The sequence below is a fragment of the Macrobrachium rosenbergii genome, chromosome 46 (genome assembly GCF_040412425.1).
Source record: "Macrobrachium rosenbergii isolate ZJJX-2024 chromosome 46, ASM4041242v1, whole genome shotgun sequence".
Classification (NCBI taxonomy): Eukaryota; Metazoa; Arthropoda; class Malacostraca; order Decapoda; family Palaemonidae; genus Macrobrachium; species Macrobrachium rosenbergii.
The window spans coordinates 3,775,961-3,788,884 of record NC_089786.1 but is presented as its reverse complement, the minus strand read 5'-3'; the positions used below and the strand labels follow the sequence as shown (position 1 = coordinate 3,788,884).

General features: G+C 40.8%; 4 protein-coding genes across 4 annotated transcripts in view; 1 reads left to right on the top strand and 3 right to left on the bottom strand.

Moving 5' to 3' along the window:
* LOC136830180 (endocuticle structural glycoprotein SgAbd-8-like) overlaps window positions 1-12,924 on the top strand; it is a 70,366-nt gene that overhangs the window by 15,797 nt on the left and 41,645 nt on the right. The gene's annotated exons all lie outside the window — the stretch shown is intronic.
* Window positions 339-1,574, bottom strand: LOC136830037 (flexible cuticle protein 12-like). The gene is made up of 3 exons (XM_067089250.1): window positions 1,299-1,574; window positions 764-945; window positions 339-620 (listed from the first exon to the last, which is right to left on the bottom strand). The coding sequence occupies exons 1-3, from the start codon at window positions 1,500-1,502 to the stop codon at window positions 482-484; spliced, it is 525 nt and encodes a 174-aa protein (XP_066945351.1). The 5' UTR covers window positions 1,503-1,574; the 3' UTR covers window positions 339-481.
* On the bottom strand, window positions 4,461-5,856 carry LOC136830036 (pupal cuticle protein Edg-78E-like). Its single transcript, XM_067089249.1, has 3 exons — window positions 5,434-5,856; window positions 4,888-5,069; window positions 4,461-4,744 (listed from the first exon to the last, which is right to left on the bottom strand). Exons 1-3 carry the CDS (start codon window positions 5,452-5,454, stop codon window positions 4,606-4,608), a joined length of 342 nt encoding a protein of 113 aa, XP_066945350.1. The 5' UTR covers window positions 5,455-5,856; the 3' UTR covers window positions 4,461-4,605.
* Window positions 8,681-9,865, bottom strand: LOC136830035 (pupal cuticle protein Edg-78E-like). The gene is made up of 3 exons (XM_067089248.1): window positions 9,815-9,865; window positions 9,271-9,452; window positions 8,681-9,129 (listed from the first exon to the last, which is right to left on the bottom strand). The coding sequence occupies exons 1-3, from the start codon at window positions 9,833-9,835 to the stop codon at window positions 8,991-8,993; spliced, it is 342 nt and encodes a 113-aa protein (XP_066945349.1). The 5' UTR covers window positions 9,836-9,865; the 3' UTR covers window positions 8,681-8,990.

Sequence of the window (12,924 nt, the reverse complement as noted above, 5' to 3'; positions counted from 1 at the left end):
TAATGATCTCTGTTTTCGTTTTCCAACTTGCTTGTCTCCCCCATCCACTTTGTTTCGCAGTTCATGATATTGTAAATTCTCTCTCTCTCTCTCTCTCTCTCTCTCTCTCTCTCTCTCTCTCTCTCTCTCTCTCTCTCTCTCTCTCTCTCTGGCAAATATTTCAGGCTTCAGATATTTTTAGTAATGCATATTTGAGGTGCAGAAAACTCCAAATTTTCATTGAAACTTTATTTACACACACAAAATGAGAATTGGCACTTCTCATATATATAATAGTAAATAGAACAAAAAAATAAATAGTTTTAGATAGAAATAGTTCATGAGGTATCTGATGATTTAGAATCTCTGATGTTGTTTTGAGATTATAAATAAATGGATGTAATATTTGCTCCAGAACAAGTTAGGGATCAGTACACGTAAAATGTGTAGAAGATATTGTCGCCTTTTAGAGAGCATTCTGATGTCGTATTTGTCGTTTGGATTAGTAACCACCGTCGGTGCGCTGGTAAGGAAGAGCCACGGGGGTTGGGGGAGTGGGCAGGTGGTCCCCTACGGGCACGTACCCCTGGGCACCAGCTGAGAAGGTCAGGGCGATGGGGATGCCCTCAGGACCGGTGTAGCTGAAGAGATACAACAGACGTTAGGGTTCTATTGGCATTCACAGTCGCAAAGTATTGATCAGAATAAACTCATTATTTCTTTGTTGATCAGAGGATCCTTATCTGAAGGACCACCTCTGAAGGACCTCAACTTCCTTCCTTACCTCCAGCCTCCTTGAGACTCCTGTCCGTCGTTCTGCCTTCCGGCCTCGTGCCTCTTGATGCCGTTTCCGGTCTCGAAGTCGAAGGTGTACTCGCCGTAGGCGTTCTGGGTTCGGTCGTCCTTCAGGATCGGGATGGGCGTCTTGTAGGAGTCGGCCACCACCACGCCCACTAGGCAGGCCAACTGTGGAAATAGTTTGAGGTGAACTACTGATGTATTTGGCCCTGTGGGAGACGTTACTGTCTAATAGTGGTAAAAAAATTGCTTTTTTTATTTAAAAGCTTCAGAATTAAGGACCCAAATCAGGGAAAATTATTAACGGTTAAGTTAATGATAACAAAAATATAAATTACAATAACTAAAATGACGAGCTGTTGTTAACTCCATTACGAAACATGAAGTTAATTGCACACAGATCAATAAAAAGCACTTAGGTTGTAACTACTGGAGACCAACAACACAGTACAATTAAATATCATTGTCACAACAACAACAGCAACCACAACCGCATTTTCCAACAACCTCGGTCCACTTACGACGAAGAGACGGTTGTTCATGGTTGAGGGAAATGTTTTTCGTGGACGTTCCTCGGGAACTGATGTCTCGGTTGAGTCACGTCTCTGCTTATATAGCTCAGGAATCTTTTTTTTTTCTTCCTTTTCTTTCCTGTGGGTCAAGGGGAATCCATCCTGCACCTTCGGCCACGCCCTTCGTTCGCTGATTGATTGAGAGCGTCTCATCTTCCTGGTACAATAGTGCCATACTCAGTTTGCTATTGATGGAGCTCTATTTCCATGGTCGGGTAAGAGAAGGAAAAATTTGGATGACTTTCTTAATTAGAAAACAACCCATGAACCTCGACTGACCTAAGCAAGGAATTATGTTCGTGGTTGTTGGTCGACGGTTGTGGGTCGTAACTTCAGGATCAAGACGAAAATACAGACATAAAGATCAGTATTTCGTCAAAATGTAAACTAATATGTAATTAAGAAAGGGAAGATCTATAATTAAGAAAGGGAAGATCTAGAGTAGGTAAACCTTCCCCATCGGCGTGAAACCATTCAAAAGTTCTCTCTCTCTCTCTCTCTCTCTCTCTCTCTCTCTCTCTCTCTCTCTCTCTCTCTCTCTCTCTCTCTCTCTCATAGAAATTCAGTTATGTGATTCGTCCTCCTGTTCATCGATTTTCTGACGTTGCAGTTGTACAAAAATACTTCCAGGAAAGTGATAATTCCGACTCGAGCACTAAAACAGAACCAATTACTTTCTCTTCACAGTTTACTGCCAACTGAAATGACAAAATCCCGGTACATTCTGTTTAGGCAACCTGAGCCATTCAGCTGTAGCTTTCTTGAAGCGTATCAGTTTTTTTTTTTTTTTATATAAGTTTTCCAGTCAGGACACTAGTGCCGACAACTTGGTCCATCGAAATCTTCACTTCCAAATTCTATGATTCCATAACTGACGTTCAGTTAAGATTTTAAATTGCTCTCTATGACCATTAGGTTACTAAGTCCTGTAGGAGGTAGTGCCGTCAGTGCACCTCATGCACCTCTTTTTCATAATCCCTTCCATCTTACTTTCCACTGTAGCCATTATTTTAAGGTTTTCTTTCCAGCTTTCAAACCTTTTACTTCGATTTTCCGTTTCCCTAGCTGCAACCCCAAATTTCATTCCAGTTTTTACTGTAGCAACTCCATTCAGTGGAAATATTGAATTTTTTCCATCTTGCTATCGCCCCTCTTCCTAAAAATAATTATTTCAAAGTGAACAAATGCTTCCAAACTTGAGGTTTTCCTGCCTGTTATACCTTTCAAAACCTTATTTTACCAAGACTTCTCTCAATTTCCTTTCCATTCCGCGCTGAATGACCTAACCATGTTTAGGTCCCAGTGCTGCGGAAGAAAGGGGCTTCCTTTAACTTCACCTTATTCTAAACTCTATATTCCAGTGCCAGTCATTCCAACATTCCAACCCATCTTTCTTCTTCAAAAATTTGGACTCCAAAAGTTTTTCATCCTCTCTTTTAACACTTGGAGGAAAGATCTTCGTCCTTTTTAAGACTTGGGACTTACACTTTGTTACTTTGCAAGTTGCAATTTTATGCTCTTAAAGTTGACCTTAAATTTTGAAGGTCTTCAAATAATCTCAGTGATTGATATCACCTACCTCCAGAAGATTTCATTTTCAGTAGGACTAGAAAGATCGAAGAATGGCCAATTTACAAATTTCATGCCACCGAAGTAAATGATTGAAAAGAATTAGCACTGTAAAAGGAGCACAGGACCAGGTAATTGATTACTGAATAATTTGCAAAGGCGCTTTTGTAAGTGATCAGTAACTTCCAGAGTACTGGTCACGAGGCTATTAAGACGACAGTGTATTTTATATTCATTCATTCACAATGGTCGACCAGAACCTCTGTTGTACCAGTGACAGAGGAACCAGAGTGTAGAAATCAAAAATAAATGTTACTGCCTTGTATAAATTTGTGCTCTCTCTCTCTCTCTCTCTCTCTCTCTCTCTCTCTCTCTCTCTCTCTCTCTCTCTCTCTCTCTCTCTCTCTCTCATCAGGGTAAACTGCTAGGGTTTCGAATTCCGCAAAATTTAGTATTTAACCTGTTTGTGATATGTATGCAATAAGTTTGCGATGTGTTTACGACTACCAAGCAGGCAAAACTGTTCCAACGGGGTGATGACAAGTGTGTTTGTTTCCCGAGCTATTAAATTTTCGTAGGGGCACTAACCCCTAGCCAAGGTCAACCAAGGTCTTGCCTCTAAAATTTACCTCAGTAAAAGGTCATAAATATTCGTCGGCAACTCACCCCACACACATCACATACAGGTTGAATACAAGTCAATGACATGGTGGTTCTGATCAGCGCTTCATGACGTTATCAAGCATTTGCCAAAGATTCGTGACTGATGGTCAGAAAAGATGTTTTCAACCTGTCTGCGATATGCATCCAATAAATTTCCAACTTGTTTGACGGCATGTTTTACTGTAGTGTGGACGCGTCTAAATTTGTTAGTTGTTTCAAAGGCTCCTCCAGGACATTTATTTAGAATCCAATGATACTGAAATGGCTGTACGTTGTCGTCCGTTTGTGAAGTTAAAAAGTAAATTCTCTTAAAACCATATTTTCGTGATAAGCGGATGATAGGTTGTGGTTCAATACTTTGAGAGAAATGTATCTCGTTGTTTGTTGCAACTGGCAATTGCTCTTACTGTTCCTCTGTAAATGGCTTAGTGATGTACTGTGTCAAAGTCCGTCCTTTTCGGGGATAATTGCGTGGGTGCTGTTTGTTATGACAGGTTGCGGATGTTTCCGGGGATGACGGAGAATCTTTAATGATCTCTGTTTTTGTTTTCCAACTGCTTGTCTCCCCCCATCCACTTTGTTTCGCAGTTCATGATATTGTAAATTCTCTCTCTCTCTCTCTCTCTCTCTCTCTCTCTCTCTCTCTCTCTCTCTCTCTCTCTCTCTCAAATATTTCAGGCTTCAAATATTTTTAGTAATGCATATTTGAGGTGCAGAAAACTCAAATTTTCATTGAAACTTTATTTACACAAAAAATGAGAATTGGCACTTCTCATAATAAATAGAGTAAGAAAATAAATAATTTTAAATAAATAGTTTTAGGATCTGGAAAGTCAATCATTTCAGTTTAGTTCATGAGGTATACTATTCTGAGATAATTTAGATGCTCTGATGTTGTTTTGAGATTATAAATAAATGGATGTAATATTTGCTCTAGAACCAGTTAGGGATCAGTACACGGAAAATGTGTAGAAGATATTGTCGCCTTTTAGAGCGCATTCTGATTTCGTTATTATCGTTTGGATTAGTAACCCCCGTCGGTGCGCTGGTAAGGAAGAGCCACTGGGGTTGGGGGAGTGGGTAGGTGGTCCCCTACGGGCACGTACCCCTGGGCACCAGCTGAGAAGGTCAGGGCGATGGGGATGCCCTCAGGACCGGTGTAGCTGAGGAGATACAACAGTCGTTAGAGTTCTGTTGACATTCACAGTCGCAAAGTATTGATCAGAATAAACTCATTATTTCTTTGTTGATCAGAGGATCCTTATCAGAAGGACCAACTCTGAAGGACCTCAACTTCCTTCCTTACCTCCAGCCTCCTTGAGACTCCTGTCCGTCGTTCTGCCTTCCGGACTCGTGCCTCTTGATTCCGTTTCCGGTCTCGAAGTCGAAGGTGTACTCGCCGTAGGCGTTCTGCGTTCGGTCGTCCTTCAGGATCGGGATGGGCGTCTTGTAGGAGTCGGCCACCACCACGCCCACTAGGCAGGCCAACTGTGGAAATAGTTTCTGGTGATTTACTGATGTTTGAACCCTGGTAGGACATCACTGTCAGAAAAGTTGTAAAAAATTTCTTTTTTATTTAAAAGTTTCAGAATTAAGGACCCAAATCTGAGAGAATTATTAACAGTTAGATTAATAATCATCACAACATAAATTTACAATAACTACAATGACGACTTGCTAATAACTCTATTACGAAACATGAAGTTAATTTCACACAGATCAATAAGAAAACACTTTGGTTGTAACCACTCAAGACCAACAACACAGTACAATTGAATATCATTATCACAACAACAACAGTAACCACAACCATTTCCACAACCACATTTTCCAGCAATCTCGGTGCACTTACGACGAAGAGACGGTTGTTCATGGTTGAGGGAAATGATTTTTCTGTGGACGTTCCTCGGGAACTGATGTCTCGGTTGAGTCACGTCTCGGCTTATATAGCTCAGGAATCTTTTTTTTCTTTCTTCTTTTCTTTTCTGTGGGTCAAGGGGGATCCTTCCTGCACCTTCGGCCACGCCCTTCGTTCGTTGACTGAGCGCGTCCCATCTTCCTGGTACAATAGTGCCTTACACAGTTTGCTATTGATGGAGTTCTATTTCTCTGGTCGGGTAAGAGAAAGAAAGTGGTTGACTTTCTTAACAAGAAAACATCCCGTAAGCCTCTGTTGACGTAAGAAAGGAATTATGTATGTGGTTGTTGGTCGACGGTTGTGAGATATAACTTCAGTACTAGGAGGAAAATACAGAGGTAATGATCAGTATTTCGTCAAAACGTTTATACTAATATACAATTGAGAACGGGAATATCTCGACTTGGTAAATCATTTATAAGTCCATTCTCTCTCTCTCTCTCTCTCTCTCTCTCTCTCTCTCTCTCTCTCTCTCTCTCTTTCTCTCTCTCTCTCTCTCTCATACGAATTCATTTATACGATTCGTCCCTTAACTATTTGTCGATTGTCCGAAGTTAGGATCGGAAAATGTTATTCCCAGGAAAGTATTAATCACGACTCGTGTATCTGAAATAGCACCAATTACTTTCTCTTAACAGTAGTGGTTCTTAACCTGGGGCCGTGCCCCTTAGGGGGTTGGGGGGAGGGGCGCGAGCCCTAGGGAAAAATTAAAAATTCTTTATATTCGTTATTCTCTTGACAAGAGTCGCTAAGAAGCAGTGTCAAGTATCTCCTAATTCACTCCCAAAAGAATAAATAAAAACAACCCTTCTCTTTCTCTTTTTTTATTTGCCTTTAATTCTGGGAGGAAATTTTACTCTCAGATGGAAGGGGGCGGGGGCGCGTGTAACGAAGGGACCAACTGTTTGAGGGGGCATGGTAATTAGAAGGTTGAGAACCACTGCTTTATAGTTTACTGCCGAATGGCGTTACGAAATCCCTCAAGCTTAAGTTGAAGGGACCTTGGTTAGCCCTCCAGCTGAGGGTGTTTCAGCTGACTTTGAACGGGTCAGTGTAAAAAGTTTTGAACTTTTTTTTTTAAGTTTTCTTAATACATTCGAATTGAACTTTTTAAAATAAGTTTTCTCAACACCTGAACCTCACATCTTGGTCTTTCGGAATCTTGACGTCGCTTGGCACGATTTACCAAAATTCGTATTTTGTAGTTTTCTGAAAGGAAAACTGTTGTGCCGGCTATGTCCGTCCGTCCGCACTTTTTCTGTCCGCCCTCTGGTCTTAAAAACTACTGACGCTATAGAGCTGCAAATCGGTATGTTGATCATCACCGTCCAGTCATCAAACATACCAATATCCAGCCATCTAGCCTCAGTAGTTTTTATTTTATTTAAGGGTAAAGTTAGCCACAATCGTGCGTCTGGCCACGATGAAGTCTTGGCCACCACCCGACCGTGGTTAAATTTTCATGGGCCGCGGCTCACACAGCTTTATACCGAGACCACCGAAAGGTAGATCTATTTTCGGTGGTCTTGACTATACGCTGTAGCGGCTGTACAGAAAACTCGATTGTGCCGAAGAAACTTCGGCGCATTTTTTACTTGTTTTTTCCATAACGGTTGATTTCAGTGACCATTAAATTGCTGAATAACTCGTAAAAAGTGAAGACATTGCACTTGGAGAGTATTGAACGGTATACCGTCTTAGAATATTAAGATACTGGTATTCTTGCTAAGGATTCTGAAAACAATGGTTGGTATGAGATTATTTCAGTTAAGACTCTAAATAAGGAACGATAGTGAACTAAAATATGGCAACAATAAATGGCTTTTTAACTCGAGGAATATAAAATTGTTCCCGAATCCCAATAATTCTGTCGATCGTGTTGTTGCAATACTTTTTTTTTTTTTAACCCATTTCACCCACATTCTCTCTTCACTGGAAGTCCAGAAGTCCAGGGTGGACTATTTGATTTTCCGTGTATATCACATTTTTGGATCAAACTCTTCAAATAGCTGTTTATACCTAATCATGTAAGCGTGTTGTTCTAATGCCCTCACCTACACTTAGTATGGTCTCCGTTCTTCACTTCACCTCCATGAAAAGTCTTGAGGTGTTGTACACCAAAAATTTCTCCCTGCGGTCTGTCTTTCATAAATTTGCAGTTAAGATTCTTCCTCTTGTTGTTTTTAAGACTTGGGTCGAAAACTCTGTGAATTCTAGAAATTCCAGTTTTATGTTCCCAAAGTCGACCTTCAGCTTTGAAGATCTGATGATAAACACTCTGGGTTTATTTTCTATTTATCTACCTTACCCCCTGAAGGTTTTATTTTCAAACAAACAGGATCATAAAACGGAGGCATGTCGGTTTTAATAAGGATCGCCAGAACTGAAGAAATTTATTGAAAACATCTAATTAACCTCGCATACGTGGCATAAGATCAGTTCCTGAAATATTGGATACCTGTACCGTCTTTCTGTAACAACAGCGACCACCAGGAACGTTACAGTATTGGTCTAGACTATGCTTCTGTATCAATGGTGCCTTGATATTCATTAGTGACCACCCGCAAATGTTTTTGTTACTTAAGTGATACAGGAACCAGCTGTTATAGCAAGTGTTTGCCATTAATAATTTCTCTCTCTCTCACAATAAACGACGACCAGGCAGGAAAAACTACCCCAAAGAGGCGATGACACGACCTTGCTTCCCAAGCTTTTAAATTTCCGTAGGTGCACCGACCCTTAACTGTGCGCCCACACTGCAGTAAAACATGTCTCAAACACACGTCGCCAACTTATCCCACACACATCACAAACCCGTTGAATACAAGTCAACGACTTGTAGGTAGTTCTAACCAGTGCTTCATACCATCGTCAAGCATTCGCCCAAGATTTGTTTTCCATGTACACTGTAAAAAGCTCAAGGTATAGAAAGGGTATAACGTTTGAGCTAAGGTTTAAACATAAGTTAAAACTTTTTACAGTGTATGTTTCTCTCTCTCTCTCTCTCTCTCTCTCTCTCTCTCTCTCTCTCTCTCTCTCTCTCTCTCTCTCTCTCTCTCAGTGAAGGCTTACCTCTTAAAATCTACAAATTATATATTCATTCCAGGCTTGAAATACTGAAGATAATATATATCGGAGGTGCAGAAAACAACGAATTATCACTGAAACTTTATTTACAAACATGAAATGAGAATTGGCACTTCTCACATAATAAATAGAGCAAGAAAATAAATAGTTTTAGACGGAAATAGTTCACGAGGACTCTGAAAGCCAATCATTTCAGCTTTAGTTTATGCGATATGGAGAGAGTTAAGAATACTATTCTGTAGCCAGAATAATAGATAATGTAGATGCTCTGATGTTGTTTTGAGATTATAAATAAATGGATGTAATATTTGCTCTAGAACAAGTTAGGGGTCTGTACACGTAAAATGTGTAGAAGATATTCTCGCCTTTTAGAGAGCATTCTGATTCCGTAATTGTCGTTCGGATTAGTAACCACCGTCGGTGCGCTGGTAAGGAAGAGCCACGGGGGTTGGGGGAGTGGGCAGGTGGTCCCCTACGGGCACGTATCCCTGGGCACCAGCTGAGAAGGTCAGGGCGATGGGGATGCCCTCAGGACCGGTGTAGCTGAGGAGATACAACAGTCGTTAGAGTTCTATTGACATTCACAGTCGCAAAGTATTGATCAGAATACTCATTATTTCTTTGTTGATCAGAGGATCCTTATCTGAAGGACCACCTCTGAAGGACCTCAACTTCCTTCCTTACCTCCAGCCTCCTTGAGACTCCTGTCCGTCGTTCTGCCTTCCGGACTCGTGCCTCTTGATGCCGTTTCCGGTCTCGAAGTCGAAGGTGTACTCGCCGTAGGCGTTCTGGGTTCGGTCGTCCTTCAGGATCGGGATGGGCGTCTTGTAGGAGTCGGCCACCACCACGCCCACTAGGCAGGCCAACTGTGGAAATAGTTTCTGGTGATTTACTGGATGTTTGAACCCTGGTAGGACATCACTGTCAGAAAAGTTGTAAAAAATTTCTTTTTTATTTAAAAGTTTCAGAATTAAGGACCCAAATCTGAGAGAATTATTAACAGTTAGATTAATAATCATCACAACATAAATTTACAATAACTACAATGACGACTTGCTAATAACTCTATTACGAAACATGAAGTTAATTTCACACAGATCAATAAGAAAACACTTTGGTTTTAACCACTCAAGACCAATAACACAGTACAATTGAATGTCCTAACAACAGCAACCACAACCACAACCATTTCCACAACCACATTTTCCAGCAATCTCGGTGCACTTACGACGAAGAGACGGTTGTTCATGGTTGAGGGAAATGGTTTTTCTGTGGACGTTCCTCGGGAACTGATGTCTCGGTTGAGTCACGTCTCTGCTTATATAGCTCAGGAATCTTTTTTTCTTTCTTCCTTTCTTTTCTGTGGGTCAAGGGGGATCCTTCCTGCACCTTCGGCCACGCCCTTCGTTCGTTGGCTGAGCGCGTCTCATCTTCCTGGTACAATAGTGCCTTACTCAGTTTGCTATGGATGGAGTTCTATTTCTCTGGTCGGGTAAGAGAAAGAAAGTGGTTGACTTTCTTAACAAGAAAATATCCCGTAAGCCTCTGTTGACGTAAGAAAGGAATTATGTATGTGGTTGTTGGTCGACGGTTGTGAGGTATAACTTCAGTACTAGGAGGAAAATACAGAGGTAATGATCAGTATTTCGTCAAAACGTTTATACTAATATACAATTGAGAACGGGAATATCTCGACTTGGTAAATCATTTATAAGTCCATTCTCTCTCTCTCTCTCTCTCTCTCTCTCTCTCTCTCTCTCTCTCTCTCTCTCTCTCTCTCTCTCTCTCTCTCTCTCATACAAATTCATTTATGCGATTCGTCCCTTAACTATTTGTCGATTGTCCGTAGTCAGGACCGGAAAATGTTATTCCCAGAAAAGTATTAATCACGATTCGTGTATCTGAAATAGCACCAATTACTTTCTCTTTACAGCAGTGGTTCTTAACCTGGGGGCGTGCCCCTTAGGGGGGCGTCAGAAATATCCTGGGTGGGGGGAGGGGTGTGAGCCCTAGGGAAAAATTAAAAATTCTCTATATTCGTTATTCTCTTAACAAGAGTCGCTAAGAAGCAGTGTCAAGTGTCTCACTAATTCATTCCCAAAAGAATAAAAACACCCCCATCTCTTTCTCTTTTTTTTATTTTCCTTTAAATCTGGGAGGAAATTTTACTCTTAGATGCAAGGGGGTGGGGGCGCGTGGCGGGAAGGGGGCGTGGTAATAAGAAGGTTGAGAACCACTGCTTTACAGTTTACTGCCGAATGGCGTTACGGAATCCCTCAAGCTTAAGTTGAAGGGACCTTGGTTAGCCCTCCAGCTGAGGGTGTTTCAGCTGACTTTGAACGGGTCAGTGTAAAAAAAGTTTTGAACTTTTTTAAAGTTTTCTTGATACATTCGAATTGAACTTTTTTTTTTTTTTTTAATTTTCCCAACACCTGAACCTCACATCTTGGTCCCTCGGAATCTTGACGTCACTTGGTACGATTTACCAAAATTCATATTTTGTAGTTTTCTAAAAAGAAAACTATTGTGTCGGCTTTGTCTGTCCGCCCGCACTTTTTCTGTCCGCCCTCTGGTCTTAAAAACTACTGACGCTATGGAGCTGCAAATCGGTATGTTGATCATACACCGTCCAGTCATCAAACATACCAATATCCAGCCATCTAGCCTCAGTAGTTTTTATTTTATTCAAGGGTTAAGTTAGCCACAATCGTGCGTCTGGCCACGATGAAGTCTTGGCCACCACCCGACCGTGGTTAAATTTTCATGGGCCGCGGCTCATACAGCTTTATACTGAGACCACCGAAAGATCTATTTTCGGTGGTCCTGACTATACGCTGTAGCGGCTGTACAGAAAACTCGATTGTGCCGAAGAAACTTCGGCGCATTTTTTACTTGTTTTTTCCATAACGGTTGATTTCAGTGACCATTAAATTGCTGAGTAACTCGTAAAAAGTGAAGACATTGCACTTGGAGAGTATTGAACGGTATACCGTCTTAGAATATTAAGATACTGGTATTCTTGCTAAGGATTCTGAAAACAATGGTTGGTATGAGATTATTTCAGTAACAATGGTTGGTATGAGATTATTTCAGTTAAGACTCTAAATAAGGAACGATAGTGAACTAAAATATGGCAACAATAAATGGCTTTTTAACTCGAGGAATATAAAATTGTTCCCGAATCCCAATAATTCTGTCGATCGTGTTGTTGCAATACTTTTTTTTTTTTTTTTTGGCCCAATTTACCCACATTCTCCCTTCACTGGAAGTCCAGGGTGGACCATATTTTGACTTTCCGTGTATATAACACTTTTGGATCAAACTCTTCAAATAGCTGTTTATACCTAATCATGTAAGCGTGTTGTTCTAATGCCTCACCTACACTTAGTATGGTCTCCGTTCTTCACTTCACCTCCATGAAAAGTCTTGAGGTGTTGTACACCAAAAATTTCTCCCTGCGGTCTGTCTTTCATAAATTTGGAGTTAAGATTCTTCCTCTTGTTGTTTTTAAGACTTGGAGCGAAAATTCTGTGAACTCTAGAAATTCCAGTTTTATGTTCCTAAAGTCGACCTTCGGCTTTGAAGATCTGATGATAAACTCTCTGGGTTTATTTTCTATTTATCTACCTTACCTCCTGAAGGTTTTATTTTCAAACAAACAGGATTATAAAACGGAGACATGTCGGTTTTAATAAGGATCGCCAGAACTGAAGAAATTTATTGAAAACATCTAATTAACCTCGCATACGTGGCATAAGATCAGTTCCTGAAATATTGGATACCTGTACCGTCTTTCTGTAACAACAGCGACCACCAGGAACGTTACAGTATTGGTCTAGACTATGTTTCTGTATCAATGGTGTCTTGATATTCATTAGTGACCACCCGCAAATGTTTTTTGTTACCCAAGTGATACAGGAACCAGCAGTATAGCAAGTGTTTGCCATTAATAATTTCTCTCTCTCTCTCTCTCTCAATAAACGACGACCAGACAGGCAAAACTACCCCAAAGAGGCGATGACACGACCTTGCTTCCCAAGCTTTTAAATTTATGTAGGTGCACCGACCCTTAACTGTGCGCCCACACTGCAGTAAAACATGTCTCAAACACACGTCGCCATCTTATCCCACACACATCACAAACATGTTGAATACAAGTTAGTCAACGACTTGTAGGTGGTTTTAACCGGTGCTTCATATACCATCGTCAAGCATTCGCCCAAGATTTGTTTTCCACGTATACACTGTAAAAAGTTCAAGGTATAGAAAGGGTATAACGTTTGAGCTAAGGTTTAAACATAAGTTAAAACTTTTACAGAGTATGTTTCTCTCTCTCTC

Coding starts and splice junctions, on each gene's coding strand:
- LOC136830036 (XM_067089249.1), bottom strand. CDS start 5,454: ATGAACAACCGTCTCTTCGTC. Junction 5,070..5,433: donor TGAACAACCGTCTCTTCGTC/GTAAGTGCACCG, acceptor CTATTTCCACAG/TTGGCCTGCCTAGTGGGCGT. Junction 4,745..4,887: donor GAGTCTCAAGGAGGCTGGAG/GTAAGGAAGGAA, acceptor GTATCTCCTCAG/CTACACCGGTCCTGAGGGCA.
- LOC136830037 (XM_067089250.1), bottom strand. CDS start 1,502: ATGAGACGCTCTCAATCAATCAGCGAACGAAGGGCGTGGCCGAAGGTG. Junction 946..1,298: donor TGAACAACCGTCTCTTCGTC/GTAAGTGGACCG, acceptor CTATTTCCACAG/TTGGCCTGCCTAGTGGGCGT. Junction 621..763: donor GAGTCTCAAGGAGGCTGGAG/GTAAGGAAGGAA, acceptor GTATCTCTTCAG/CTACACCGGTCCTGAGGGCA.
- LOC136830035 (XM_067089248.1), bottom strand. CDS start 9,835: ATGAACAACCGTCTCTTCGTC. Junction 9,453..9,814: donor TGAACAACCGTCTCTTCGTC/GTAAGTGCACCG, acceptor CTATTTCCACAG/TTGGCCTGCCTAGTGGGCGT. Junction 9,130..9,270: donor GAGTCTCAAGGAGGCTGGAG/GTAAGGAAGGAA, acceptor GTATCTCCTCAG/CTACACCGGTCCTGAGGGCA.